Source organism: Stenella coeruleoalba (genome assembly GCF_951394435.1).
Source record: "Stenella coeruleoalba genome assembly, chromosome: 13".
NCBI lineage: Eukaryota > Metazoa > Chordata > Mammalia > Artiodactyla > Delphinidae > Stenella > Stenella coeruleoalba.
Window position 1 is genome coordinate 30,733,112 of NC_137159.1, and position 26,938 is coordinate 30,760,049.

The 26,938-nt window shown below is 49.2% G+C and overlaps 1 protein-coding gene across 5 annotated transcripts in view; it reads left to right on the plus strand.

Moving 5' to 3' along the window:
• Nucleotides 1-26,938, plus strand: part of TGFA (transforming growth factor alpha) — a 107,680-nt gene that overhangs the window by 20,951 nt on the left and 59,791 nt on the right. For 3 of the 5 annotated variants that reach the window (XM_079941522.1, XM_079941518.1, XM_079941519.1), the window contains exon 1: nt 15,258-15,397. In XM_079941522.1, the coding sequence (XP_079797648.1) occupies nt 15,295-15,397 (103 nt within the window). In that variant the 5' untranslated portion in view covers nt 15,258-15,294. Of the gene's footprint in view, nt 1-15,257; nt 15,398-26,938 lie in introns of those variants that run through there. The other 2 variants (XM_079941520.1, XM_079941521.1) reach the window with 1 other exon arrangement.

A 26,938-nucleotide genomic window follows, 5' to 3' on the forward strand; every position in this document is an offset into this window, starting at 1 on the left:
CAGATTCCCGGTGGTGCCTATCAGCCTCTCTACAGGAAGACTTCTCTGGGAGACCCCTCACCCATTGTTCCTCCCCTTCCTCCCCTCCAGGCTCCCGCCTGCCTTATCCGGGGCCCATGTCCAGAGGGTTCTCCTCGGCTTCCTCGCACTCTGACACACTCCCAGTTTGAGAGTGAGGCTCAGGGTCCATGGTGGCTCAGTCCAGTCAGATCAGCCACTGATCAAAGCTTCTCCCTGGCAGCCACCATCAGTATACAGTTGTCTGTAATAGACTGTAGTTTTTGGTTTGTTTTTATTGGGCTATAATTGCTTTACAATGTTGTGTTAGTTTCTGCTGTACAAAAGAGTGAATCAGCTATATGTATACATATATCTCCTCCCTCTTGGACCTCCCTGGCACCCCTTACTCCCATCCCACCCATCTAGATCACCACAGAACACCGAGCTGAGCTCCCCGCGCTATACAGCAAGCTCCCACCAGCTACACATGGCAGTGCACATACGTCAATCTCAGTATCCCAGTTCATCCCCCCACCCCCGCGTCCACACGTCCATTCTCTACGTCTGCGTCTTTATTCCTGCCCTGCACATAGGTTCATCTGTACCATTTTTCTAGATTCCACATATATGCGTTAATATACGGTATTTGTTTTTCTCATTCTGATTTACTTCACTCTGTATGACAGACTCTGGGTCCATCCACGTCTCTACAAATGACCCAATTTCGTTCCTTTTTTATGGCTGAGTAATATTCCATTGTATATAGGTACCACATCTTCTTTATCCATTTGTCTGTCAATGGACATTTAGGTTGCTTCCATAACAGTGCCTCCTCTGGCCACGAGGGTCCAGGTGGGCTGAGCACTGCCCCCCTCTAGACTGTAGGGTTTTTTTGTTTTCTTTTTTTGTGGTACACAGGCCTCTCACTGTTGTGGCCTATCCCGTTGCAGAGCACAGGCTCTGGACGCGCAGGCTCAGCGGCCATGGCTCACGGGCCCGGCTGCTCCGTGGCATGTGGGATCTTCCCGGACCGGGTCATGAACCCGTGTCCCCTGCATCGGCAGGTGGACTCTCAACCACTGCGCCACCAGGGAAGCCCCAGACTGTAGTTTTTTTAGAGCAGTTTCAGGCTTATAGAAAAATTGAGCAGAAAGTACAGAGAGTTCCCATATGCTTCCCCTGTTATTAACATCTTGCTTTAGTGTGGTACATTCACTCTAATTGATGAGCCAATATTGGTACATTATTATTAATGAAAGTTAATGATTTTTAACTAAGGTTAAATGTAAACAAAAGTCCCTAGTTTACATTAGGGCTTATTCTTTGTGCATTCCATGAATTTTGACAAACGTGTGATGACATGTGTCCACCATTGTAGTATCACACAGAATAGTTTCACTGCCCTAAAAATGCTCTTTGCTTCCCCTGTTCATCCCTCTCTCCATGGTCCCAACCCCCTGGCAACCAGTGATCTTTTCACTGTCTCCATAGTTTAGCCTTTTCCAGAATGTCATATAGTCGGAATCACACAGTCACAGTACATAGCCTTTTCCAATTGGCTTCTTTCACTTAGGAACATGCATTTAAGTTTCCTTCGTGTCTTTTTGTGGCTTGAGAGCTCGTTTTTTATTGCTGCATAATATTCCATTGTCTGAACGTCCCACAGCTTATCCGTTCACCTGCTGAAGGATGTCTTGGTTACTTCCGAGTTTGGGTAATTGTGAATAAAGCTGCTCTAAGCATTTGTATGCAGCTTTCTGTGCGTGTGTGTGGACATACGTTTTCAATCATTCGGGTAAATACCAAGATGCTCGATTGCTGGACCCTATGGTAAGACTATGTCTGGTTTTGTAAGAAACCGCCAAACTGTCCTCCAGAGTGGCTGTACCATTTCATCGGCTTGTTCTGGTTCCTGCACCACTTTCTTTTAGAGGAGGCTGATTTTCCTGGGCAGTGCTTCAGAAATACGCCGAATGTTCCAGGGATGCCGCACACATTCTTCTTTCCGTCATCTTCCTCTTGCGCGAGCTAAACCATCCTAGCAGAAAACGTCCTCTTCCCTCCCTCTTTTCTTTTGCTTCGCACCTCTACCCTCCCTGCCAAAAGTCAATGAGGGGAGTAGGGGAAGGGCAGAAGCAGGGTTGGTAGGGGAGAATTACCGTGCTTCCCCAGGGTTTTTGTGTCTTCCTTTAAAATGATTTAAGTTGATACTACTAAAAGGTACGTGTTGCTCTTCACCCAAAACTGTGGGGTCAGGTGTACCTTATTCCTCACTGGTTTGTCTCCAGTCAGTACATGAGACTCTTCCCATACGACTAAGTGCTTTTGGGACATTCGCTGAACAGCTTTGCCATATGTGGCCAGAAGAACATACACTGGCCAAAGGGAAATACGTCAGGGGCCCTAAAATCAGTGCACCAAGAGACAGTTGCCTGCCTCACCCCTCCTGCAGTTCCCTCCCACTCCGGGCTCCCAGGGGTCTGCTTGGAGCCCCATGACTACAAATCCCCGGGAGCAGGTTTGCTGATGGCTTGTCGATCTTGTTACTTTATAGGTAGGCTTCCTATTGTGCAACCCAGATGCTTCAGGTTATTATAGAGAGGCGGACAGATGAACAGAGAATGGAGGGAATCGCTGAATGGGGAAGGGAGCTTCCCAGTTTCCTGAGGGCAGGCTGGCCCCACAGTCCTGCTCTCCTGAGCCACCCTGTCCATTCCTGTGACTGCCGGCTTGTTCCATCTCCCCTGAGTTTAGGGTGCTTCTGCCCGCGTGCCTTTGGAGGCTGAATGACCTGTGGCTGAAGGGACTTTCCCTGCTGGGGTCTGGAATTTCTCAACAAGGTGCACTGTTAGCGTCTTAGGCAGGACAAAGCCCTGTGCATCGCAGCAGTTTAGCCTCCCTGCTCTCACCCATTAAATACCAAGAGAGCCCCTCACGTCATTGTGACAATCAAAGCTACCCCACCTGTTACCATATGCCCCCAGGAGGCCCTGCCAGCAATGAGAACCCCTGGGCTAGGGGTGGTTTGGTCAGGGTCTCCTAGTTAAAAGGGGTCACTCTCAGTGCCTCTTGCCCACTCCTCATCCGGACCCTTCTCGGCAGCTGGTACCTGCTGTTTTCACCCACACCCTTTTTCATCTACTCTCCCCTCTTCCTCCTCCTGCCCTCACTTCCAGGGCCCAAGGAGAAGAACGTAGACATTTTTCCAGCCTGCAGTGTGATGTGGGGTTTCAAGAACTTCAGGGTGTTTTCCCTTAACTCTTGAAAATCTGGGCTTCTGAGGATTTGTTTTCTCCATTTGAACCCTGCTTCTCACTCAGTGGTCCTCACGCAGTCAAGTGAGTTCTCCTAAGTGGTGTTCTGTGGTCAGCCCCGAGAACACAGAACATGATGGAAGCCTGACGGTGGCGATTAGCATTGGCGCGGCGCTGTCCCCTCCGTCCAACCCTCCCCCAGCCCCCTAAGGCTGACGCTGCATTGATCTGAAATTCGGCCAAGTCATACTGGTATTTATCTTGGCCCAAACCCCACGCCTCGTCATGCCTTCTACAGAGGGGTCCCAGGGAAGGGATGAGTTTGTCATCACCCAGCTATTCACATGGAGGAAATGGGGCAGAGTTCAAGGATTGCTTATTTTTTTTTACCTCCCCGCTCGTAGCCTACTTCCAAGCCACTAGCGGTGAGTGATGTATACATAGGGCCTTGACAGAGCTGAGGGATGGGCCTGGCTTTGTTGGGGCTGCCAAGAGGCTAACTCTGCTGGGCTGAGGTCCACACAGGCAGAGCCACTGCTGACCCTGGGCCCGGAGGGTGGTAATTATGGGGACACCACAAGGCCAGGGGGAGCTGGCATGGGGCCAGTGGGCCTCCACGAAGCGGGAGGGGGCTTGGTGTTTGATTTCTGCAATTCCCGGCAGCCGAGGAGCCCGGGCCCTGCAGGTGGTGTCCTTGCATCTACCACTTGATCCCGGCCCGTCTCAGGTCCACTCTCCCGCCCCTCCTTTCCTCTGGGACTCTGGGAAAGTCGAGCGTGGCCCTCGGCGCTGACACCTTTACTCCTCAAGTCAGTGTCAGTCGGCTGCAACGGGGTCGCGAGCACCTCCGCACAGCTTCCTGTGGCCTCGGAGCTCAGCCCTGGTAGAGCCTGTTGGTGATTCAGCAGCCGGGAAACTCCAGGAGGGCTCGGCGATACTCGCCCTGCTGCCCTGCAATGCCTGGCGGGGGCCCTCGGCCAGCCAGCATGGGAGCGGGGCCTGTAGAAGAGGAAGTTTGACTCAGTCGCCAGCCCTGGTCCAGATCTCTGATAAACCCTCAGCTCTGCTTCCTCCTAACGAGAAAGGGCGGGGCACAGATGGGAGCGAGCACAGGGCCCGCCTCGCCCAGAGGAGATGCTTTGTGCATCCTGGTTAACTTACTGTTTGGCGAAGATATTTTGCTCCTGCGTGCTGTTTGCTTTGTAGGAGGGGGTCCGCTCAGACCACCGGATCAGTAGGCAGCACTGTTCTGTAAGGCTTGGACGTGGGTGGGTGCTGGGGAGAGCAGAGAGGAAGACATGTACGTAGCAGTGTGAGGGGTTGCATCACACCTGCCAGGCCTCAGAAACAAAGGTTTCTCAACAGGGCAGCACCCACCCCCTCCTGCAAGGGTCTCTGTGGATTTTTTATTTAGTCATTTCTTTTTTGCGTGTTTTCCAGAAGTCAGGATGAGCGTGCCACCTCCTTTTATAGCTGCATTGCTTCTCTGATGCCTGTGCATGTGGTTTAAGTCTTGGGCATTTATTAGGACCTGGACTCTCAAGAGCCCAAAGCAGTTTGCAAATCTTCTCATTTGGCCTTTGAAGTGTGGAAAGCAAGATAGTCATCTGTTCTCCTAAGTCAGAGATGGTGGGAAAAGAGGTCTGGGCCTGGGGGCTGCAAAGAAGTGAGGTCAGGGCAGCCTGAGGGTTTTCCAGGCAGGAGAGAGCGAGTGAGAATATTTAAGAGGCCTGGGCCAGGTGGACACATTTGGGTGGAGCAAAGGACTTGAATAGCGAGCGTGGGAGAGGCTCCCAGGACACAGGTGAGTGTGTTTGCTTCAACCGTATCTTCTTGCTTTCTCATAAAGATTTCAGGAAAAACTGACAAAATAAGTTAAGGGTGTAAAACATTTCGGGGGTCATCTCATCAGGTGACCAAACGACTCAGGATCATCTTGGCATGATCTTGGTTCAGCAGGCTTACTCCAGGCTCAGGAGAAGGGCGATGCTTCCCCATCCTGCGTGGTCTTCTCTATATTCTAGTGAGACTCGTTAACTAGGATTGAAAGAGAAGAGGCACCTTAACTCAGCACCCGACTGAATGATGGTGCAGCCTGACTTCTATAATGGAGTTCGGTGTGATCGTTTCTAAGGGTTGGAAGAATTATTCCTCCCAAGACGAGTACATTGCAGAGGTTGTGAGAGAGGGGCCTTTGAGTCCCTCCCCTATCTCTGCAACCTCTAGAGCAGTCTCTGCCACGTAGTGGGTGCTCAGTAAACACTGTTGAATGAGTGAATGCCAGGTTTCCGTGTTCTCCAACTCCACTGAAATCAGAAAAAGAACCGACACTGAGAGAGGTGTAGCTGGGGGAGAAGTGAGGGGGGAATTCCAGGGGGTCGGTGGGTTTTCCCACTCCCCACCTGTACACTGTCAGTACTCACCCCCCTCCAACTCTGTTTTCAAGCTGGTGACCTCTTAGAGAAATCCAGTTCAACATACATGTATCTAAACCCTAAGTAGGTGCCAGGCATTGCACCAGGTGTGAGGGTAGAGATGAGCAGGACACGGCTGCCGACCTCGCTGGCGGGGAGGGGTGAGACGTGAGAACTTCTTAACTACAAGGTGGGATGTAATAAGGACGGCACTGAGGAAGAAATGATTGGTTCTGACACTTGAGCGAGGCTTTCAGAGGCAAATTTGTTTACAGGTAGAGGAAGGGGCTGGCTGACTCAGAGAGCAGCATCGAAATGGACGCTCTCGGTCATAGCAGCGACCACATGTTGCATGGTTGTGACGGGCCACTCCATGTATTACACGTTTCTCCTGAGTCCCCTCACTCAGTCTTTACGGTAACCCTATAAAGTGGGAGACCACTATCGTTATCTCTTTTTCATAGCGGAGGAATCCGAGACTCAGGCAACTAAGCAAAGGTCACACAGCTGCAAGGACTCGAGTCAGGACCCTAGTGGCGTGAGCCCCAAGGCACCAAGCTGAGTGAAGACAGGTCGTGTGCAGGGAAGGGGGACAGTGCCAGGAGGCTGGTGCCTAACAGGAGCGGGTGGGAGGAGCCAGATGGAAATGGGGTTGGGGACCGGGTTATGCCCCTGAAATCTCTGCTTGGGACTTCGTGACTGGGGGAGGGGGCTCTGTGAGCGGGGTTTAGAGGGAAGGAGTCTGATGGCCCAGAAGTGCTCTGGAAGCTCACTTCTGGCAGCAGGAGCAAAGGTGAAAAAGCTGTTGTCAGGAAAACCAGTCAGGCAACTCTTGTGATAGCCCAGGAGAGATGACGAGGCTGAACTGGGGCAGTGGGGATGCAGGGGGATGACTGAGGTGGAGGCAGGACGTGTAGGAGACCTTGGCTTGGATACCGGGTAAAGGAGAGGCAGGGCTCGATGACAGCTGTCGGGTCTTCAGCCCCACCTAGAACGAAGGAGGAGGAGTGGAACGGTCAGGAGACAGGTGAGCCTACTTTGGAACACGACATTTGAGGCGCACGCCTCTGGAGAGGGGTCCGGATCGGAGGTGGTGCGTGGGACCAGGAAGTGGGCGGGTGTCTATGGGAACATGGGGTTTCTGTGTTGGCTTCCGCAGCCCATACTCATCTGCCTTCGATGTAGTATGGAAGAGTCCATTTTCCTCCGACTCTGCGTACACCATTTTATTTTATTTAGTCCTTGCAGTAGTCACGTGAGGAAGTGTTATCCTTATTTATGGATGAGGACACAGAGGCTCAGCGAGGTTCGATAACTTAGCCAAGGTCCCACAGCTGAGTGGCAGAGCCGGGATCTGAACAAAGGCCTGACGGCAAGGCTCCTTTCTGCTCTGCCATAATAGACCCTGAGTCAGGAATAGAAAGTGGTACAGGCTTGCAATGCAGGCACCCATCCGCCTGACTCTTTCACCTCCCCATCCTGCAGGTTCATTCTGAATACTTGAGGTTTCCCCATCCACAATACCCATGAGCATTCAGGTAACACTGGCTTATTTTCCACAATGTCATAGTTATGAGGTATTGCCTTAGACGCATCAAGTTGGGCTTTGCTGCTTGTGGCCACCCAGGGGTCATTAGGAAGGGTCCCAAGCTCACTGACCCAAGAACATTCCTCATGGACTATAAACTCGGAATATATTATCAAGCCAGTGTCAAGACTGCACTGAAGGGCTTCCCTGGTGGCGCAGTGGTTAAGAATCCACCTGAATGCTGGAGACACGGGTTCGAGCCCTGGTCTGGGAGGATCCCACATGCCACGGAGCAACTAAGCCCATGCACCACAACTACTGAGCCTGCGCTCTAGAGCCCGCGAGCCACAACTACTGAAGCCCGCATACCTGGAGCCCGTGTTCCGCGACAAGAGAAGCCACCACAATGAGAAGCCTGCACACCGCATCGAGGAGTAGCCCCCGCTCTCTGCAACTAGAGAAAGCCCACGCACAACAACAAAGACCCAACGCAGCCAAAAATAAATTAAAAAAAAAAAAAAGAGAAAAGACTGCATTGAAAATGTAGAAATGAAAAGTGCCCTTTTAGGTTGCGGTTTTCGGATCTCTCCCATCTTCTGATATTTGATGGAAGTGCCAAGCTAAATGGAAAGACAAAATTACTGTAAACCGAGCACATCACTGAGATAAGCACACGCAGCCTGCATCTTGCCTGATCCTTCTTCAAGGCGAGGGATCCACCTACAAAGCATTGGAATGAGGCCAAGTATGTCCCCACCCCCCTTCCCCAGATAGCTGGTTGAAGAAGATGCACAGCCCCATATTGTCCCAGAAGTTAAGGACTGGGCTGATCTTCTGGCCCAGCTCTGTCATTTAAACGTAAGGAGCCCAAGATTGAGAGGTGAAGGGACTTGCTAAAGGTGACACCATTCACGAATGACCCTAGTCCCTGGACCCCTTGGTAGCCTGCATATCCCAGTACATCTGGCTTAGATCCAGAAGAGGAGGAGGTGGACTTTTCTAGCATGTCTGTGTTCTTTGGCTGTACTTCATAGGGTAAGGGGAAGCAAAGGGGGGCCAGCTGGGCCCTGTAACATGAGCCTGCAGTGTCTGTCACTCACAAGCTGGATGACCTTGGGCAGGTGACTTCATCTTGTGTACCTCCACTTTCTCACCTCTGAAATGGGAGCACAAATAGTACCTACTTCCTAGGACTGGCTTTGAGTATTGAATGAGATGATGCAGGGCATGTCATAAGTGCTCAAATGTTGCTGCTATTATTGTTAATAACGCTGTCAGCCACAATAATAATTATGGCTGGACGGTGTGAGGAGGGAGCTCAGAAGACCAATCAGGCGCTGGTGGTCTTCCCTCTACCACCCGCCACTGACATACAAGTGTCTTCTCAGTTCATGTATCCAATGTGGGGCTGTTTGGGCACAGGGTCAGAACCTCACTTGGGTGGGTTTGTAACTGAGAGCTGCCCTCTCCCTGCAGAGTTGGTTTCTTTGCTCTGTGTGTCTGGACTCGCCACCTGAAACACAGCACTAACCATTTCAAATAATTTCTCGATAAGATTCTCCTTGGGTAGCAGAATCCAATCTGTGTTTTGAAAGCAGAGTTCCAGATGCTGGGATGGTGAAAGAAAGAGCCCTCTGTCCCATGAGCCCATTGGCCTAAGGTGATTCATTCCCGTGTCACATATTTCTAAACCCTCCTTGCCTTCCCCTGAGCTGTCCTAATCCCGTCTGGCCAGTTCCTCCACAAATTCCTCTGCTGCTTTGCCTGCCATCCTCTGAAGCCAGTGTAACTGGTGTCTCTGTAAGTAGGAGCACTTGTGAACTGCCAGCTCTTCCTTGGAGAGAAATGCTGCACTGGGGCGATGGGGATGCCTCGTGGCTGCTTTCGACCATGGCATTTATGGATATTCTCGAAGGCAGGGCAGGCCCGGGTGTCCTGGTCCTACCAGCTTCCCTCCTTGTCCCTGCCTGCAGTGTGTTCCCTTTTTCTTTCTTCCAAATCAGTTCTGACCCTGAAGCCAGCATCTTCACTTGGCTATCAAACCTCTTGCATTTACTTTTATTTATTTATTTATTTATTTGCAATATGTGGGCCTTTCACTGTTGTGGCCTCTCCCGTTGCGGAGCACAGGCTCCAGAGGCGCAGGCTCAGCGGCCATGGCTCACGGGCCCAGCCGCTCCGCCGCATGTGGGATCTTCCCGGACCGGGGCACGAACCCGTGTCCCCTGCATCGGCAGGCGGACTCTCAACCACTGCGCCACCAGGGAAGCCCTAAACCTCTTGCATTTAAAAATACTGATAAAGTCACAAATATTGCAGTTTTTGCTATGCAGTTAAAAATCCTGCCATGTTTGCAGATGAAATTCAGATGTTGGAGTATAATTCATAAGAAAAGATACCTTAGAACCTGGTACCAGAAGATACCAGCAGGCCCTGGGTTCCCCGTGACCCATTTCCATATACTTTTGCGCCCTATATGGCTGTCCGTGAGTGTCACCTGAAGACCTCATGCTGAGATGCAGGATTCTCACCTTCTAGGCACCACCCTCACTTCCTGAGCTCCTGTTCTGTCCCTTATGACCCTGCGACCCCAAGCATGGCAGGAGAGGAAGGGGGGATCCTGGCTACCCTCCAAACACCCACACTCCCTTCTGCCTCTCTCACCTGATTCCTGCCCCTCTCGTCTGCATTAGCGCTTTCTCCATAGGCCTTTGCTCACCATCTCTAAATCCAAGGCATCCTTTTTTTTTTTTAACATCTTTATTGGAGTATAATTGCTTTACAATGGTGTGTTAGTTTCTGCTTTATAACAAAGTGAATCAGGTATGCATACACATATATCCTCATATCTCTTCCCTCTTGCGTCTCCCTCCCTCCCACTCTCCCTATCCCACCCCTCTAGGTGGTCACAAAGCACTGAGCTGATCTCCCTGTGCTCTGCGGCTGCTTCCCTAGCTATCTGTTTTACATTTGGTAGTGTATATATGTCCATGCCACTCTCTCACTTCGTCCCAGCTTACCCTTCCCCCTCCCCGTGCCCTCAAGTCCATTCTCTAGTAGGTCTGCGTCTTTATTCCCATTCTGCCCCTAGGTTCTTCATGACCATTTTTTTTTTTTAGATTCCATATATATGTGTTAGCATACAGTATTTGTTTTTCACTTTCTGACTTACTTCACTCCGTAAGACAGACTCTAGGTCCATCCACCTCACTACAAATAACTCAATTTCGTTTCTTTTTATGGCTGAGTAATATTCCATTGTATATATGTGCCACATCTTCTTTATCCATTCATCTGTCGATGGACACTTAAGTTGCTTCCATGTCTTGGCTATTGTAAATAGAGCTGCAATGAACATTGGGGTACATGTCTCTTTTTGAATTACGAATTTTTGAATTATGGTTTTGAATTATGAATTTTTGAATTATGGTTTTCTCAGGGTGTGCCCGAATGGAGATTGCAGAGAGAGCCCAGGGCACTGGGTCGTATGGTAGTTCTATTTTTAGTTTTTTAAGGAACTTCCATACTGTTCTTCATAGTGGCTGTATCAGTTTACATTCCCACCAACAGTGCAAGAGCGTTCCCTCTTCTCCACACCCACTCCAGCATTTATTGTTTGTAGACATTTTCATCATGGCCATTCTGACTGGTATGAGGTGATACCTCATTGTGATTTTGATTTGCATTTCTCTAATGATTAGGATTAAAGACGTAAATGTAAGGCCAGACACTATAAAACTCTTAGAGGAAAACATAGGCAGAATACTTTATGACATAAATCACAGCAAGATCCTTTTTGACCCACCTCCTAGAGAAATGAAAATAAAAACAAAAATAAACAAATGGGACCTAATGAAACTTAAAAGCTTTTGCACAGCAAAGGAAACCATAAACAAGATGAAAAGACAACCCTCAGAATGGGAGGAAATATTTGCAAATGAAGCAACTGACAAAGGATTAATCTCCAAAATTTACAAGCAGCTCATGCAGCTCAATATCAAAAAAACAAACAACCCAATCCAAAAATGGGCAGAAGACCTAAATAGACATTTCTCCAAAGAAGATATACAGATTGCCAACAAACACATGAAAGAATCCTCAGCATCATTAATCATTGGAGAAATGCAAATCAAAACTACAATGAGGTACACCAGTCAGAATGGCTATCACCAGAACAGCTGATTTATACAGTGGAGTAGGTAGGAGCAAATGCTGGCTGTAGCAGAGGCCAGAGCAGGGAGGGCATGGTCAGCTCTGCTGGGGTGACTGGGGCCCTGAGGATGCTTCTTCCAGGCTGGGGCCCTAGAGCTGAATGTCCGCAGAGGAGGCGAGGCAGTCAGTAGGCCAACAGGTGATGGGTGGAGGGTGTCCCGTGCTGAAGGTGCAGCCGGGTCCCAGTCCCGTGCCTGAGTGAAGGCGTGCATGGAGGGGGCACCCTGCTCTGTGGCCTGGGGGTGAGGAGTGCCCAGCGTCCATCAGCAGCTGTTCCCATTGGCCCAGAGGTGGGTGGGCTTCACAATGGCCCGGTCCTGTGAGCTTACCAGATAAGTAGGCTAGCCTTTCTCTTGACATTCTTCCTGTTGGAAACGTCTGTCTGCATTCCAAACAGCTGAATTATAAGCACTGCAGCCCTTGTCCTTCCTGGAGGGCAGCCTGGGTTCCCACTCTACCTCAAGGAGCGGGGTCCGCCTTTCATAAGGTCTTTATTCCGTTGCATGTGGTTTTCCCCTCACCACCACCCCCTTTCCTTTTTAAAGTTCACGATGCAGGGATTCCCCTCTTTGGAGCTATTTAAACAGAAACAGGGTGCTGGCAGGAGCAGCCCAGAAGGGATTCCTGGCCCAGAGGGAGGCTGGCTGGGTGGCCCTGCGGCAGGCGAGGTCCGGCTTTGAACCTCAGGCGAGAGACACCTGTGGCTGCCAAGCCTCCGTCTGGAGTGTGTGTCGTCTCCCCGGAGCTGCTGACTGTGGCGCTGTCCCCGGGCCTGTACTGTCCCCATCCAGGTGCTCCAGGGAAGGATTTCCTGTCCTTCTGATGAGCCTCGGAGCCTGCCAAGTCCACGTTTCTGGAAGGCCTGTGCACAGCCCGGGGGTGGGGGCTGGCAGTCTGGGCAGCTGGGCTTACGAATACTAGGCTACAGGGAGTCTGGACAGTCACACCCTTGACCCTTCTCGGCAGACCTCACTCGTAGTGGGGGAATTGGAGGCAGTGGGAGTATCCCAAGAGGTAACTGATGTAGCTTCTGGAAAAGATGGATCAACCTGGAGGCTAAGCCTGCTGAATCTGTTGTCTGGACTCATTTGGGGGTTGTCACTGGTAAACACACACCTTCCAGTGTGTCATGACAGGCTGTGGTCAGAAGGACTGGTGTTTGGGGTGGTAATTAAACACTGTCTTGGGCACAGGAGTTGAACAGACTTGAATTTGAATTTGGCTGCAGGAGCTTGGGCAAACTTCTCGACCTCTCCAAGCTTCAGTTTCCTCATCTGTAAAACCGGATGTTTCCATGGGCTGGACCAGACGGCAGGGAGGCCAGGAGGTGCCCTGTATCATGGGTTATCGTGAGGACTAAGTAAGATAATGCATGTAAAAGCCGAGTGGTGGGCCTGAGAGTGGCACCTGTCCAATAAGGGGTATCCGCCCACGTGAGAACTGAAAAAGGCCTGACCCTGTCGTTTTGGTCTGGGACCCTCTAGTGAAGGGAAAGCAGAGGCCTCGCCTCCCATCCCAGGGCCTCAACTGCAGTTGTGCCCGAATGGAGACTGCAGAGAGAGGCCAGGGCGCTGAAACGTTTTTCCATGGGAACGTGAGGGTATAGAAAGGAACGATTCTTCTCCTATTGCTCAAATTATGAATAAAAACCCAGTGTCTTTCATCTGTGGGACATGGTGGTTTTGTAAACTCTAATTAGTTCCCAAGACATCTTTGCAAGTTGGCAGCTGCGGACTCCCAGTGAGGAGCAGAGGGGGCAAGGGGACTCACCCCGAGTCTGCGGGAGCCCCCCTCCACACACCCTGCCGACTGGTAAGCATCTCTGTCCCGGCTGGAGTTGGACAGTATTCGCTTTCTTGTTCTGGTTTTGCTGAAGCAGAGGTCACCGTGGAGCCCAGGAACTATACTGACTGACAGGATATAGGGCCGGGGAGGGAGATGGGAAGGTCATTCACTCGTTCAGGGACCGTTTGTGACAGGCCATGGGCACTTTCTGTCGAGAGGTGTGCAAAGCATCCCCGAGTCGTTCCTTTTGGTACCACAGGTCACGGGCCACCTTTGGCCCAGAGTGGTTTGCGGTGGTCAGCAAAATCAGATTGTGACAGGTCCGCAGCTGACAGTGAGAAACCTCTAAGACTTTTTCTGGCTTTGGTAGGAAAGCCTCGTTTTGACGCTTGGTGTGCGGATTACAAACTGGGCTTTTTAGATGTGTCCAGGGGAACCCTAAGACCATGCTTCCAAAGTTAGTGTCTGTTGAGCAGCAAGAAAGAATTGCACGGGGCAGATGTGTGATTTTACTAACTTTCTCTCTTTGTCGCCCACTGTCAACTGGTCTCCCCCAACCCAACTCCAGCACAAACGTCTGGTTCAACACTCTGTAGGAGTATTTGGGAAATCCATGCCAAGCCTGCAGTAAAAGCGGTCTGAAGTTTTTGAGATGTTTCTCATGTCAAAGGCCTCAAGGAAAGTCGTGAGCAGATTGCCATATCTGTTCCAAGCGTGTTTCTCCCTTGAGAGTCAAGGGCTGGTGCGTCGACACTCTGAGGGGTAGGAGAAAGGAGCCCTCACAGCCTGCACGGCAGGGGGCGAGCTGGTCCTGAGCATTGGGGTAGGGGTCACAGCGCAGAAGTGTTTGCCTGTTTTCTCTGCCGCCTCTGGGCTAACCTGCAGGCGGCCCAGCCTGTTAGCATGGCCACCACGGCGTCTTTTTGCAGTTTGGTTTTAGGAAGTCATTCTAACTTAATTCATGCTGATTGCACAACTCAGAGAGGTTCCTTTTTCATCAGAATTTTGCTGCTCTGTTTCCTGAAACCTCTGGTACTGTAACATGCTGGCATATAAGGTCATCTGCTGGCAGGGGCAGTTTCCCAGGTGGTCACAGGATCTCCTGCTCAGGTGGGCCCTGGGCTTGGGGGGCTAACGCCGCTGCCGCTGTGCAGCTGCAGTCTTGAAATTCTTAACAGTTTTCTCTTTGCATTTGTATCTTGTAAATGAAGTTCAATGGGGCCTTGGGGTGTGCACCGGGGAGGACTTGGGCCTTTTGCCTCCTGTGGTCCCACCTACCGTCACCTCCCTGCCTCCCCTGGGTGGGTTCTCACCCCTGCCACCTGGGGCCTGGACACAAGAAAGGCTGGGGTGAGGTGTGCACACCCCACGGCATCCTGAGCAGGGCATGCTGGTAGCTGCCCCATCCTGGGCTGGCAGCCCCACTGCGTTTCTGTGGATGACTGACTCCCCTCCCCCCATCCAGGTTGCCAGGGTGGATATTGCAACACCTTCGCGGGTCACCTGCCCACCTTGGGTTGGGGCGACTGGTTTCTGGGAAGAAGAAACCCCTGACTAGGCTCCCCTGCCCCCAGCTGGGTTGCACACATCCATCCCGCCGCTGGGGGAGGGGAAACGCGGCAGACCGGGGTCACGTGCGCACCTGTGCACTGTCGCAGGGGCCCAGGGTGCCTCTGAGGAGCTGTGCTCACCCTGCAAGTCTCCAAGACCAGAAAGAGCAAATAAAAAACATCACGACATGCTCAACAGTGTGTTAGTACTTAAAGCCACCGAACTGTACACTTCAAGACGGTTAAGATAGTAACTTCTGTGTATGTTTGACCACAAGAAAAATATTTATAAGGTGTTTTTAAAAAGACAGAAACAAGAAACATCATGACAAGTGTTGACAGAGAGACCAGGAAAGGAAGGGAAAAGCTTGATATTTTAGTAACTTAGAGTGCCCATTAGATAGGCACTTTTTTCCCTGCATTTTGGACAGAGGGTCCCACGTCTTCACTTTGCACTGAGCTCCCCGAAGTATGTCACCAAGCCTGCCGTTGGCCACCTTGTGAAACTACCAACTCTCCCTTGTGAGGGCCCACTCTCGAAGCCTGAGTTCATGGGCTGCTGGCCAGACTCTCACCTGTCCTCTCTGCTTCCCCTCACAGGTCTTCTGTTGGCTGTGTGCCAGGCCCTGGCGAACAGTACGTCCGCTCTGAGTGGTGAGTCCCATCCCCTTGGTGTGGGGTGGTGTGCAGAGCATTGCATGGCGGCAGACCCTGGCTGCCTTGTGGAGCCTGAGCTCTAAGCTTCCTCCTGGGGCTCCTGGCCGCTGAGCTCCTGCACGGCTGTCCCTTGCACCCTCTCTGTCCTCTGTGCCAGGGGCCCAGGGAGTGCCCCTGGGAGGTCTTAACTGCTGGCCTCAGGGCTTGCCCTCTCCCTTCTCTGATCAGACAATCACTATGGGCAGGGGTGCCGGAAAGCAGAGCCCGCACGACCCATAAACTGGGAACCGTCACGTTATAAACCATCTAAAGAAGAACCCAGATTCCTAAACCCTTTTGTCTCCTTCTGCCTGGTGATTTTGTTCAGTTTTTTTTCCAGTTTATCTTTTGACATTTGTAGTCATATTTCCCTGGTTTCGTTTGCAAGATCCTCGATCAACAGATTGGAAAGTTGGGAAACGTGGGAGGAAAACCATTCACGGGCAGAGGATCACAGAAAGCATCGGTTTCTAGCATTTGTCCATGTGCGCTAATATTTTTATCCAGTTAGTTGGGAAACGTGGGAGGCAAACCCTCCACGGGCAGAGGATCACAGAAAGCATCGGCCTTTAGCATTTGTCCATGTGCGCTAATATTTTTATACAGTTAGTCATGATGAGGAAACTATTTGGATTCCTGCTTTTTAAATTCAAGATTTGGCGTTGTGCGTTTTTCCATGTTGCTAGAAAGTCTTGAAATTTATCCTTTTAAAATGTCATGATGTTCCATGAAAACGGACCTATGTGGTTTAATTAGGCATTTCCCATGGGATATTTTTGTTGCCTCCAATTTAAATTATAATGCTACATCTTGATGCCTAGAAGGTGTTTCCTTCTTTTGGATTCTTTCCTTAGGACGTATCTCCAGGAGCAAGGATAAATATATTTATGAACCTTTTAACAAATTGCCAGATAGCTTTCCAAGTGAATTGAGCTGATCTCTATGCCAGCAATGCATGATTCTGCCAGTTTCACTGTTCCCTCGTTGACATGGAGTATGCTCCCATCTGTTGTTGCAGTGGCCCCTGCTGTGTTTCCCTAGTTATCTCAGGGAGGTGCCTGGGCAGGAGGTGGTCCTATGCATTCATAAATTCTCTAACCAACCACACAGTGTCCCTGGTACTTGGCTGTTCTCTTCTTCCAGACCTTTCCATCCAAACACAGTGGAGGTGATGCTGCCACTCCCACTGAGTACCAGTCTCCTCTTGGAGCTGTTATTCTTGATGCACTTGAACCATTAAGGTGTCCAAGCCACTTGGTGGCCCATGTTGCCACAGATGCCTTTCTTCCTCTGTGGTATTCTTTTCTGGGACTCGGGGTAGAAGGATCTGTCCCTCCCAAAGCGGTGCTTTTAGAGTCCAGGGTCTGCCAGAGTTTCCATGAAGTAGTTCTTTCACTTTTTAATTACTTCCCCCGTCACAAAGGGCTCAGATATGGTATATAGGGAGGGGGAGATAGCTTTGTGACTCCCCCATGCTGTTTTCAGAACTGCCCCACCCCCCCTTCTGGGATGCATGTACCCCCCAGGTGCATCTCCAGCCTCTCCTGGTGCTCACTGTAGGACCTGGCTGGCCAAGAGCCGGGGTCTCCTCTAAGTCACTTGCAGGTGACAGTTTGTGGTGATGGCAAATGTTGATGCTACCTCCATGGGGACGGGTACTCCTGGTTATTTTATCCCCTCCTCCCATTGCATCCATTTGTACAAGAAAGGCCTAGGGGATGTCGTACCTCAGCCAATCCCCTCAGGGGCCTGGCGTGGCTCCTGCTGAGGCCCTTTGTGGTTTCACAGGCTCTTCCGGGTAGAAATGGGAAAACCTGGGACATTTATCCAGAGAATGACTGTCCTTGCTGCAGTAGTGACCAACCTCTCTTCCATCTTTCCTTTCTGGACTTGCTTCTGTGAGATAGTCTCAGGTCCTTGTTGATATCAGAGACATACTCTCCCTCATGATGATGTATGTTCAGAAAACAGTAGTTGTGTCCTGCCCTTTTGCACATGACCCTGTAACTGGCTGAGTGCCCCTCTGTAGCCCAGTGTGGTGGGTGAGAGCAGAGGCGGTGCCACGCCTTCTAGTGTCCAGGGGGCCTTGAGATCTTGGAGTTGGTTGGCGATATGTGGAGAAGGGAGGTGGGCTGCCCATCTGGCCTCTGCATTGCTCTCTGTTTGATGGGTTACTTAGCTATGGGACTTGTGCCCCGGAGAGGTTAATGGACTAGTTCTTTCCATGTTTGCTTACTCTCTACCCTACTCCATTGGACCGAGCCATGAGTCCAGAGAGGGCTGGGCTAGTTAGTAGACAAGTCCAAATGGTGATGGCCGTGTCATAGCCACCCCTCCAAGGACTAGGACTTTGTGACTAAATCAGCCTTGTCTGCTCAACTTCCTCTTCCTTTAGGGTGACCTTCCTATCTCCTAGAAGACTCCCCAGGCCCTGGTAGGCCTTGACCATCCCATGCCACCCCGACGCTGTCCTCTCCAGACATGGCTAAAATCCTGCTGTGGGTGCAGCTCAAACTGGGGACAACCCCTGCCAGCCATACTCACTACCCCAGCACTGGGGTATGTGTGTATTTAATTCTTGACTAATTCAGGAAGTAAAACTATTTGTTACTGTTTATAATAGAAATCTTCATACATAGAAAAGAAGAAATAATAGTGAAATCAATCCCCATATACCCAGCTTCAGCAGTTAGGACACTCTGCAATTTTTTCTTTCATATGTTCTCTCACCTTTGTGAGTTTTATCTTTGTTGGGATAGTTTAAAACAAAGTCCATTTCACTTGTGAACACTGCTTATATCTAACAGGTAGGAACTTTAAAAACAAAACCCTAGTTCAGTTACACCCACAAAAGCAACGAGAATTCCTTTTTTGTTAGATCCTTAAATATGGAGGGTGGATGATGCCGACTTCAAATCCGTGGGCTTCCTTTAATTTGCATTCCCTTTGTCACACGATGAGACGTTTTAGATTTGTTGTTGTTGTTCTAGATTTTTTTTTTTTCCTCACGTGTTATGCAGGATCTCAGTTCCGCAATCAGGGATCGAACCCGTGCCCCCCCGCAGTGGAACCGAGGAATCTTAACCACTGGAACGCCAGGGAGGTCCCCAATTTTCATTCCCTTTGATGTTTTCATAGTTTTCTTTCTAGTTATATTTCCTTTCAGGTCAACAGTGCTTTTGGAAAATGTGCTCGTGTATATACTGGGTGACTGACTTCCACATCTGAGTCCCTCCTACAACCCTCATGCTCTGGTTGTTGGTGGGTTCATTTACTAAATCGTCAAACTGTCCATTTAGGTGTGAAGATGGGTTGTTTTAGGACAGAAGCTATGAGAGCTTCACCCATGGCATAAATATGCAGGTCTCTCCACTCTCAGAGATGATTGGAATGAGAAGCAGTAATGGACATAAGAAGGTTTTGGTACATCCCTGATCGATGGCGCTGGAGCAAAGGAGTTCAGGCACACTCAGAATTCAGCTCTAACGTTTTGATGGAGAAGCACAGAGAGAACATTGCAAACTCCATGTGCCAATCAGGAGTAGAATATGAGCTTGAAGGAACAGGGGCTGATCCCACGTGGCTTTCTTGTGCTTTTCCCCCAGAAAAGTTCCATGTTCTCATGACTTCATGGTTGCTCCTGACTTTCTTGTTGAGGTTTCATTGGTTTCTTCCGATCTTCCTTTTTATAAAGCCCCATATGTGGAGGGTAGATGATGCCAGAGGCATGGGAAACTGGCATTACTGTCATCAGTAGATGCTTCTCAGACATCTGCTTTGGGTGGGCCATTGGAGGGATACATGCCTTAGGCTGAAGTTTAGGCATCCTGGGCATTGGGCCCATCTGGTCTGAGTTTTGCCGAGTTCCTGGGCAAGTTATGCATCTGGTTCCTGTTTGGATCGTAGTTTCCTCCTCTGTTGGCCTTGAATCAGAAATCACCTGTGACGTTTTTCACGTGATCCCTCTGATGGATAGATAGAGACTACCTGGAAAGCTTTGCTGAGGATTATATGGCTGCCTTCAGACTGTCGGGAAATATGGCAGTGGTCAACTGGCGGTGCCTGCCACAGGCCTCAGATAGGCTGGTGGTAGTGTGACCGCCACGTATCTCATTCTCTTGGAGCTAGGTGCTATTGTACATTCAGGTTCTAACATTATAGTTACTGGACAACTTCTGTGTCCTCGTCCGCACTACACAGGTGAACCCGTAATGAGAGCCTCATAGTGACAGAAGGCAACCACAGCTGACTGCTTAGTGTATGATTTAGAAAATAATTGCTACAAAAGTGAAGTCAGTCGTCTGGGAGTCAGGACAGAAAATCTGTCTCCGGTTGGTTGTCAGTGTGTAAAGCGTGCAGAGAAACGTTAGCTGGAGGCAAGGTGAGGGTGGCAGGCAGCACCTACAGCTTAGAGCTTCGCATCCTTCACAAAGAGTTACAGCCTATCTTCAACGGCACCTTTTCATGCCCCTGACAAGGGACAGAATGCATCCTGGGTAAGTTGTTGGGTGGCTGCTTGCTTAACCCTCGGAAATGTTGCGTAGTTCCCAGGCTGCCCATGAGGTTCTCGTGTTTTCGTGAGACTTGCTGTAGTGACCGAGGGGTGTGGTGAGGGCCTTGCTCGGGCACCTGGCTGTCTTCCTTGCACGATCTGGGTCCTCGGGTGGCTCTTTAAACCTCTGAATTCGGCTCCTTCCTCTAGCCTGTGTCTAGTGACCCCCACCGGGAACCGGGCAGTGTTGGAAGCCTTACCTATTTCAGCATCTGGGAGACTTCAGGGGCGCTGATAAAAGACCATGGAAAATCCACAGTGCTGTTATTCATGGGGAAGGTCACTCTTATCGACTAGCTTGGGGAGATGGTGGTCAGATTTTGGTGGGGACTTTGGGCTTAACTCTGTTGAGAAGGGCAAGTTTGGGCTGGGAGTGCAGAGGGAGGGCAAATCTGATTATAGGGAGCAGTCTTGGAAGGCGTTACTTGTTTGGAAAACAGGTAGAACATGGGTCAGCCAGCAAGCAAGGGATCTGTTTATTGCTCATCTCACCTAACAAAAGCTTTTCAGAACTGCAAACCACTTCCCCGTTCCATTGTCTGGAGTTTTCCCACGTGGAGCTGAAGTCATTCTAAAATTAGAAAGCTCACGTGTTCTACCCAGGTACGTGGTTCACTGTTCCAAATATGTGTCTGGAGCACAAGAGACTTGGTATGACTTTGTTAGGGGCTAAAGGCACAGACAGCCATAGGTGCTGGAACTAGCTCACTTCAGAGGACACTTAGTGGACCGTGGAGCCTCAGGAGAGAGAGAGGGACTCTTTCTCCTTTCCTCATTTTACCTTTGACTTTCTGCAGAGGGAACTGTGCTGGATCAGAGGGATGTTTGCTTGGGGTAGTAGACAGGCCACAGGATGTGGAATCCAGGATTGTAATTCTGACTCGCTAGCTGTGTGACATCTGTAGTGCTCTTAAATCTCCCTGAACCCCAGCTGCCCCTCATAAAATTAAGGAGTTGGATGAAGGCAGTCTTTTCAAACTGTGAGTCACAAAATCACTTTAGTGGGTCACAACCAACATGTTTTAAAAGGAGATCGAATAGTTTAGACTAGAGAATTTCAGAGGGCATTACATGAAGGAAAGTCAGGTAATGTTTCATGATACTGTTGTTGGGGTTATCCATGGATTTATATATTGGCATTCTGCATTCGTTTACTTGTGTAAGCTGCACCCTTACTGCATCCTCTGTAATTTCCATATTTGATTTCTTCCGCGTAAGAACTTAGACGCTTGCAAAGTAAGGGCTGTAAATCTTTGTAGATTTACGTATACTTTTCCCCCCGTACACCTAGTCCTTTTTAGTTGTCTTGTTCACCCCTAATTTGACAGCAGTTCTTTTTTTTTTTAACATCTTTATTGGAGTAAAATTGCTTTACAATTGTGTGTGAGTTTCTGCTTTATAACAAAGTGAATCAGCTATACATACACGTATATCCCCATATCTCCTCCCTCTTGCGTCTCCCTCCCACCCTCCCTACCCACCCCTCTAGGTGGTCACAAAGCACCGAGCTGATCTCCCTGTGCTATGCGGCTGCTTCCCACTAGCTATCTATTTTACATTTGGTAGTGTGTATATGACAGCAGTTCTTTTTATCTACTCACCTTTATCAAGTCTTTCCAGAACACTCCACTTACGATAGAAACAACAGCTCTTTCCTTATGCATAGATATGTCATTAGTTTATGTAATATGTAATTAAATTATGTAAATACAATAAAGAGTGCAACTGACATAAATAGGTTTGGGAACAAACACACATGTCCTCTTGGTAAATATATAGCTTCACTGGTAAAAACAGAAACGGGCTGGTAAGCTAGAGTAGCCAACTAATTGAGCTTTTGCACTCTGAGGACATTGGTCTAGTTGTTTTAACAAAGGCGTGGAGAGGATGGATTGGGAAATCAAGGCCCTGGTTTAAGTTGAGCTCAGATAAGAGAGCATCTACCAGCTTTGAAAAAAGCAAAGCAAGTGACACAACTCCTGGATTTCTAAAAATCAAGGCCTATAGAAGCCTACTGTTCTCCCACTTTTTAGTTTTCAACTTTTACTTAGCACACACTTATTAGGTACTACCTTATGCCAGGCGTTGTGCTAGGCCCTGGAGATACACATGAGAAGTCACTATGAGCCCTGGCATCAGAGAGCATAGGGTCAGGCAGATGATGATGATGATTTTTACATCTCAAAGTAAATCATAAACATAGACCATGTGATCTACCATATGGATTTCTTTGAAGAAAACACCTGCTTCCACTATATGCAGACTTCCCTTTTTTTTTTTTTTTTTTTTTAATGCAGTACGCAGGCCTCTCACTGCTGTGGCCTCTCCCGTTGCGGAGCACAGGCTCCGGACGCGCAGGCTCAGCGGCCATGGCTCACGGGCCCAGCCGCTCCGCGGCACGTGGGATCCTCCCGGACCGGGGCACAAACCCGTGCCCCCTGCATCGGCAGGCGGACTCTCAACCACTGCGCCACCAGGGAAGCCCCCCATTTTTAATCCAAGTGCCAAACTGTATACTTTTTATTTTCTTTGATAAATTGCTTCGTGCTCAGTTTGGCCCGTGGTGCCGAGCTGGTTTTCCATCTGATTGATCACCCGTCTGGGCTGTGGTTGGCATCTGTGGAGCCGGCAAAATCCCAGAATTGCTGAGCAGTGAGGCCCCACAGATTGTGGCCTTTTACTCTGTACCTACCGTGAAGATCATTCTAATACCAGTTCATTCCATCTCTGCGCCACTTAGCTCAGAGTCTCAAGAGAGAGAATTGGATCGGTTTGCCCCCTTTGGTCAAGTGGTAACCCAACAGCTGTGGCAGGACTGGGAAGGGGAAGCTGCAGGTAACAAGGTGCCAAAGATCAACAAAGATTTATTGAGCACTTATTATGTGCCAGGCCCTGATCAAAATAAAGTCTATGTTTTTAAGAACCTTATACTCTGCTGGGAAAGATAGACATACTATTAAATTTTTATCTATCAAATCGGCGCATTTTTGAGAATGGCAACACTGAGTGCTGGTGTGTGTGAGGTGAGACAGCTACATATATTGCTTATGGGTGTCCATATTGACTTTCTAGGAAAGAGCTTAGTATTAATGGGGAACTTGCTTCCTTAGTATTAGTAAGAACCTTAAAATGGTCCATGCCCTGTGACTGAACAGTTACACTTTTAGCCATCTATGTTACAAAAATAACCAGCGATGTTAGGTTATTCTCCATTATAGTAAAATATAGCCAAGTTAAATGTCAGCAAGAGGGAAATAGTGATGGGACAGGTGGATAGATTTTAAATGAAAGCCCTTTAAAATCATGCTGAAGAATATTTAACAATATGGGAGAATGCATGTGTAAATAAACAGAAAAAGTAGTATATAAAATTGAATATAATATATCAAAATTGTACAGAGAGATGCAAAAATAAAGGGCAAACATCATACGGTATTAACATTAATTATCTCTGGCTAATGGGAATGTAGGTGATTTTCATTTCCTTTGTACTTTCCTGTCTTTCTACCCTGTCTACAGCAAGCATGTTTTAATACTATAGTCAGAAATAAAAGGAGCTACATTTTTTAAAATAAATTTACTTATTTATTTGGTTGTGTTGGGTCTTTGTTGCTGCACGCGGGCTTTCTCTAGTTGTGGCAGCGGGGGCTACTCTTCGTTGTGGTGCGTGGGCTTCTCACTGCGGTGGCTTCTCTTGTTGCAGAGCATGGGCTCTAGGTGCGCGGGCTTCAGTAGTTGTGGCTCGTGGCCTCTAGAGCGCAGGCTCAGTAGTTGTGGCTCACTGGCTTAGTTGCCCCGCGGCATCTGGGATCTTCCTGGGCCAGGGGTCGAACCTGTGTCCCCTGTATTGGCAGGCGGATTCTTAACCATTGCGCCACCAGGGAAGTCCCGAAAGGAGCTACATTTTTAAAAAGAAAGAAAAGGCTGTGGCTGACATCCTGCCCTGCAGGTCTGTTGGCCAGCACAGGTTGAATGCAGGCTGCCTCGGTCTTGCTGCCAGGGCTGCAGCTGTCACTGAGGCTCGGGCAGCGCCGCTGTTTCTGGAGCACAGGGACCTGCCATACTGGCCTGCATGAGGGCTGCCTCAGTCCCTGCAGCTTGGTACCCACCCCCAGGGACCTCGCTGTCTGGAGATGTTGACCCCAACAGGATAATTGCCAGTTCACCTCCAAGTTCTGGGGATGCTCATCCAAACTCTTCTTGGGTGACCCTTTGGCTCCTAAATCCTGATCCACTTTTTTTTTTTTTTTTTTTTTTTTTTAATTTTTGGCTTCATTGGGTCTTTGCAGCTGCGCACGGGCTTCTCATCGCAGTGGCTTCTCTTGTTGCGGAGCATGGGCTCTAGGCGCGGGAGCCCTAGAGCACGCAGGCTCAGCAGTTGTGGCTCACGGGCTCTAGAGCGCAGGCTCAGTAGCTGTGGCACACGGGCTTAGCTGCTCCGTGGCATATGGGATCTTCCCAGACCAGGGCTGCCGATCTCCTGCATTGGCAGGCAGATTCTTAACCACTGCGCCACCAGGGAAGCCCCTGATCCAGTTTTATCTCTGGTTTTCAACAGAGAGGCTGGGCTTTTCCAGGCCCCCAGCCCTAGAGTCAGTCTCTAGAATGTGAAAACTCTGGAACTGGACAGAGTTCAGATTCTCCCTCTGCCTCTTACTAGCTGTGGGACCTTAAGCAAATCACCTAACCTCTCTGTACCTCAGCTTCCTTATCTACGAAATAGGAGTAATAGGACCTGCTCTTAGGGTTGTTGTGAGGGTGCAAAGATTACACGTGAAGCACTTGGAGCTGTGTGCACACACACGTAGGTACTCTGCTGCTACGCCTCTTACTGTATTATTGGTGATGCACAGTCATGACGCCAGACCTGTATCTTTATGGGTGCTTTTATCCCCTGCAGTTCAGTTCTAAGGCAGTGGTTCTCGTGTTTCAATGTGCAGAATAGTCATCCCGCTGACTGTGTTAAAATGCAGATTTCTGGGCCCCCGTCATCATGTGGCCCAGATCAGCACTTCTGGTCCTCAACCACATTTCGCTAAGGCCCGATGGGAAGAAGTTGAGTGGTACACACCCTTGTAGGCTGAGGGGTTTTCTCCGTAAGACAACAGCCCCTCTCCGTCTCTGGAGTTCTTGCTTCTTCGCTGGACAGAACCGGTTTCTGGGAGTCTGTGAAATTGTTGGTGTTCCAGGACTGACTTTCTAGCATTCACCTGGAAGCTTGGTAAAGACAACCCAAAACCTCAGAACTTGGGCCATCACCTCAAAACATCCTCTTTCTTGTTAGCCTTGCTATGACGAAATGATGAACACGGAAGCTTTTGGGTAAGGCATCAGCTTTGTTTTCTGAGAGCCTGACCCAAACCTCCTGCCTCTGAGTTTGGGGAACAGCCTGGGTGTCTGGTTATTTACTAATGAAGGGACCTTTAGCTGTTTTGACGGGGCCGGGTTCAGATGTCCTCCTAGCAGCCTCAGTAACTTTGACTTACAGTTTCATTCTGAATCTCTCTTCTTCGTTTCCTGTCTAGAAAGTTATTGTGCAACTTTCTTATCAGAATGTGTAACAGAAGGTGATTTCATATGTTTGACCATTTAATCACTAGGCTGCACTGGCTAAAATGTTTCTGAAATACCAAAACATGCTAGCACTAAACAAGGGGGAAAATGGGTAAGATGAAATAGAAGGGAGGGCTCAGTTTGACTCGTGCCATGGAGCTAGGTTCAGAAGAAGGCTGCTTTTCTTCTCAGTGGTAGTTTAGCAGCCTGCCTAGGAAGCTCTCTTTCTGGCCCTTTTTGTCCAGGGGGCTTGGGATATAATAAACATCTCTCCCTGCCTTACACAGTAGGTCTAGGAAGGCATTTTTTGAATCTTGAAAGTGAAAAATGTTAGCTCTTACTAGGAAATCTGGCACTAATGAATCTTCCTGGTGCTCTGGGGCCTGACAAATGGAAATACAATCATGAATCATGTAGCCACCCACAGGAGCCTCTATAAAAGTCTGAGTCTAGCAGGCTTTCCACCTGATATCCTGTTAAATAACCACAGCCCAGCACAGCGAAAGGTTCTAGAAACCTAGATGCACATCTAACCAGATGATAACCACATCATAGTTGTCGTTGTAGGCAATTTCCTAAGGATTTAACCCTAGGTCGGTGCTTCCCAACCTTTTTCAGAATAAAAACCTAATTTGAACGTCAAAAGTATGTGACACTTCATAGTTAGTAGTTGTGCCTTTTTTTTTTTTGCGGTACGCGGGCCTTTCACTGTTGTGACCTCTCCCGTTGTGGAGCACAGGCTCCGGACGCGCAGGCTCAGCGGCCATGGCTCACGGGCCCAGCTGCTCTACGGCATGTGGGATCTTCCTGGACCGGGGCACGAACCCGTGTCCCCTGCATCGGCAGGCGGACTCTCAACCGCTGCGCCACCAGGGAAGCCCAGTTGTGCCTTTAATATTAAATTAATTAATATATGAAAGTTGCAGTGAGAACTCAGGAACACTTCGAAGTAAATTTGTATTTTATCGGTCACAACAGAGTTCACGTAGTAATGTGACCTAACACTTATAGAACTCTCACTGTATGCTGGATACTTTTCTATATATCCGCATTTAATTCCTAGAACTCTAGGAAGAAGGTACTATTATTAGCCCCATTTTACAGTTGGCAAAACTGAGGCACAGAGAAGTTAAGTAACTTGCCCAAGATCACATAGAAAGCGGCAGAACTGGGCTTTGAACCCAGATAACAGCATTGTTGGAAGCACTTCATCACTAGGCTTGAGAAATACACACACAGAGATACACGTGTATCTCATTCAAACCACAGATATTACTTGAGGGAAGATTTACCAACACCTAGCATTAAATAACTCTAATTCTCTTTTTTTCTACCTTCCACAAGACAAATTAGGACCAACTTTCTTGGGTTTTTAATCCTCTTTTCCACTAAAA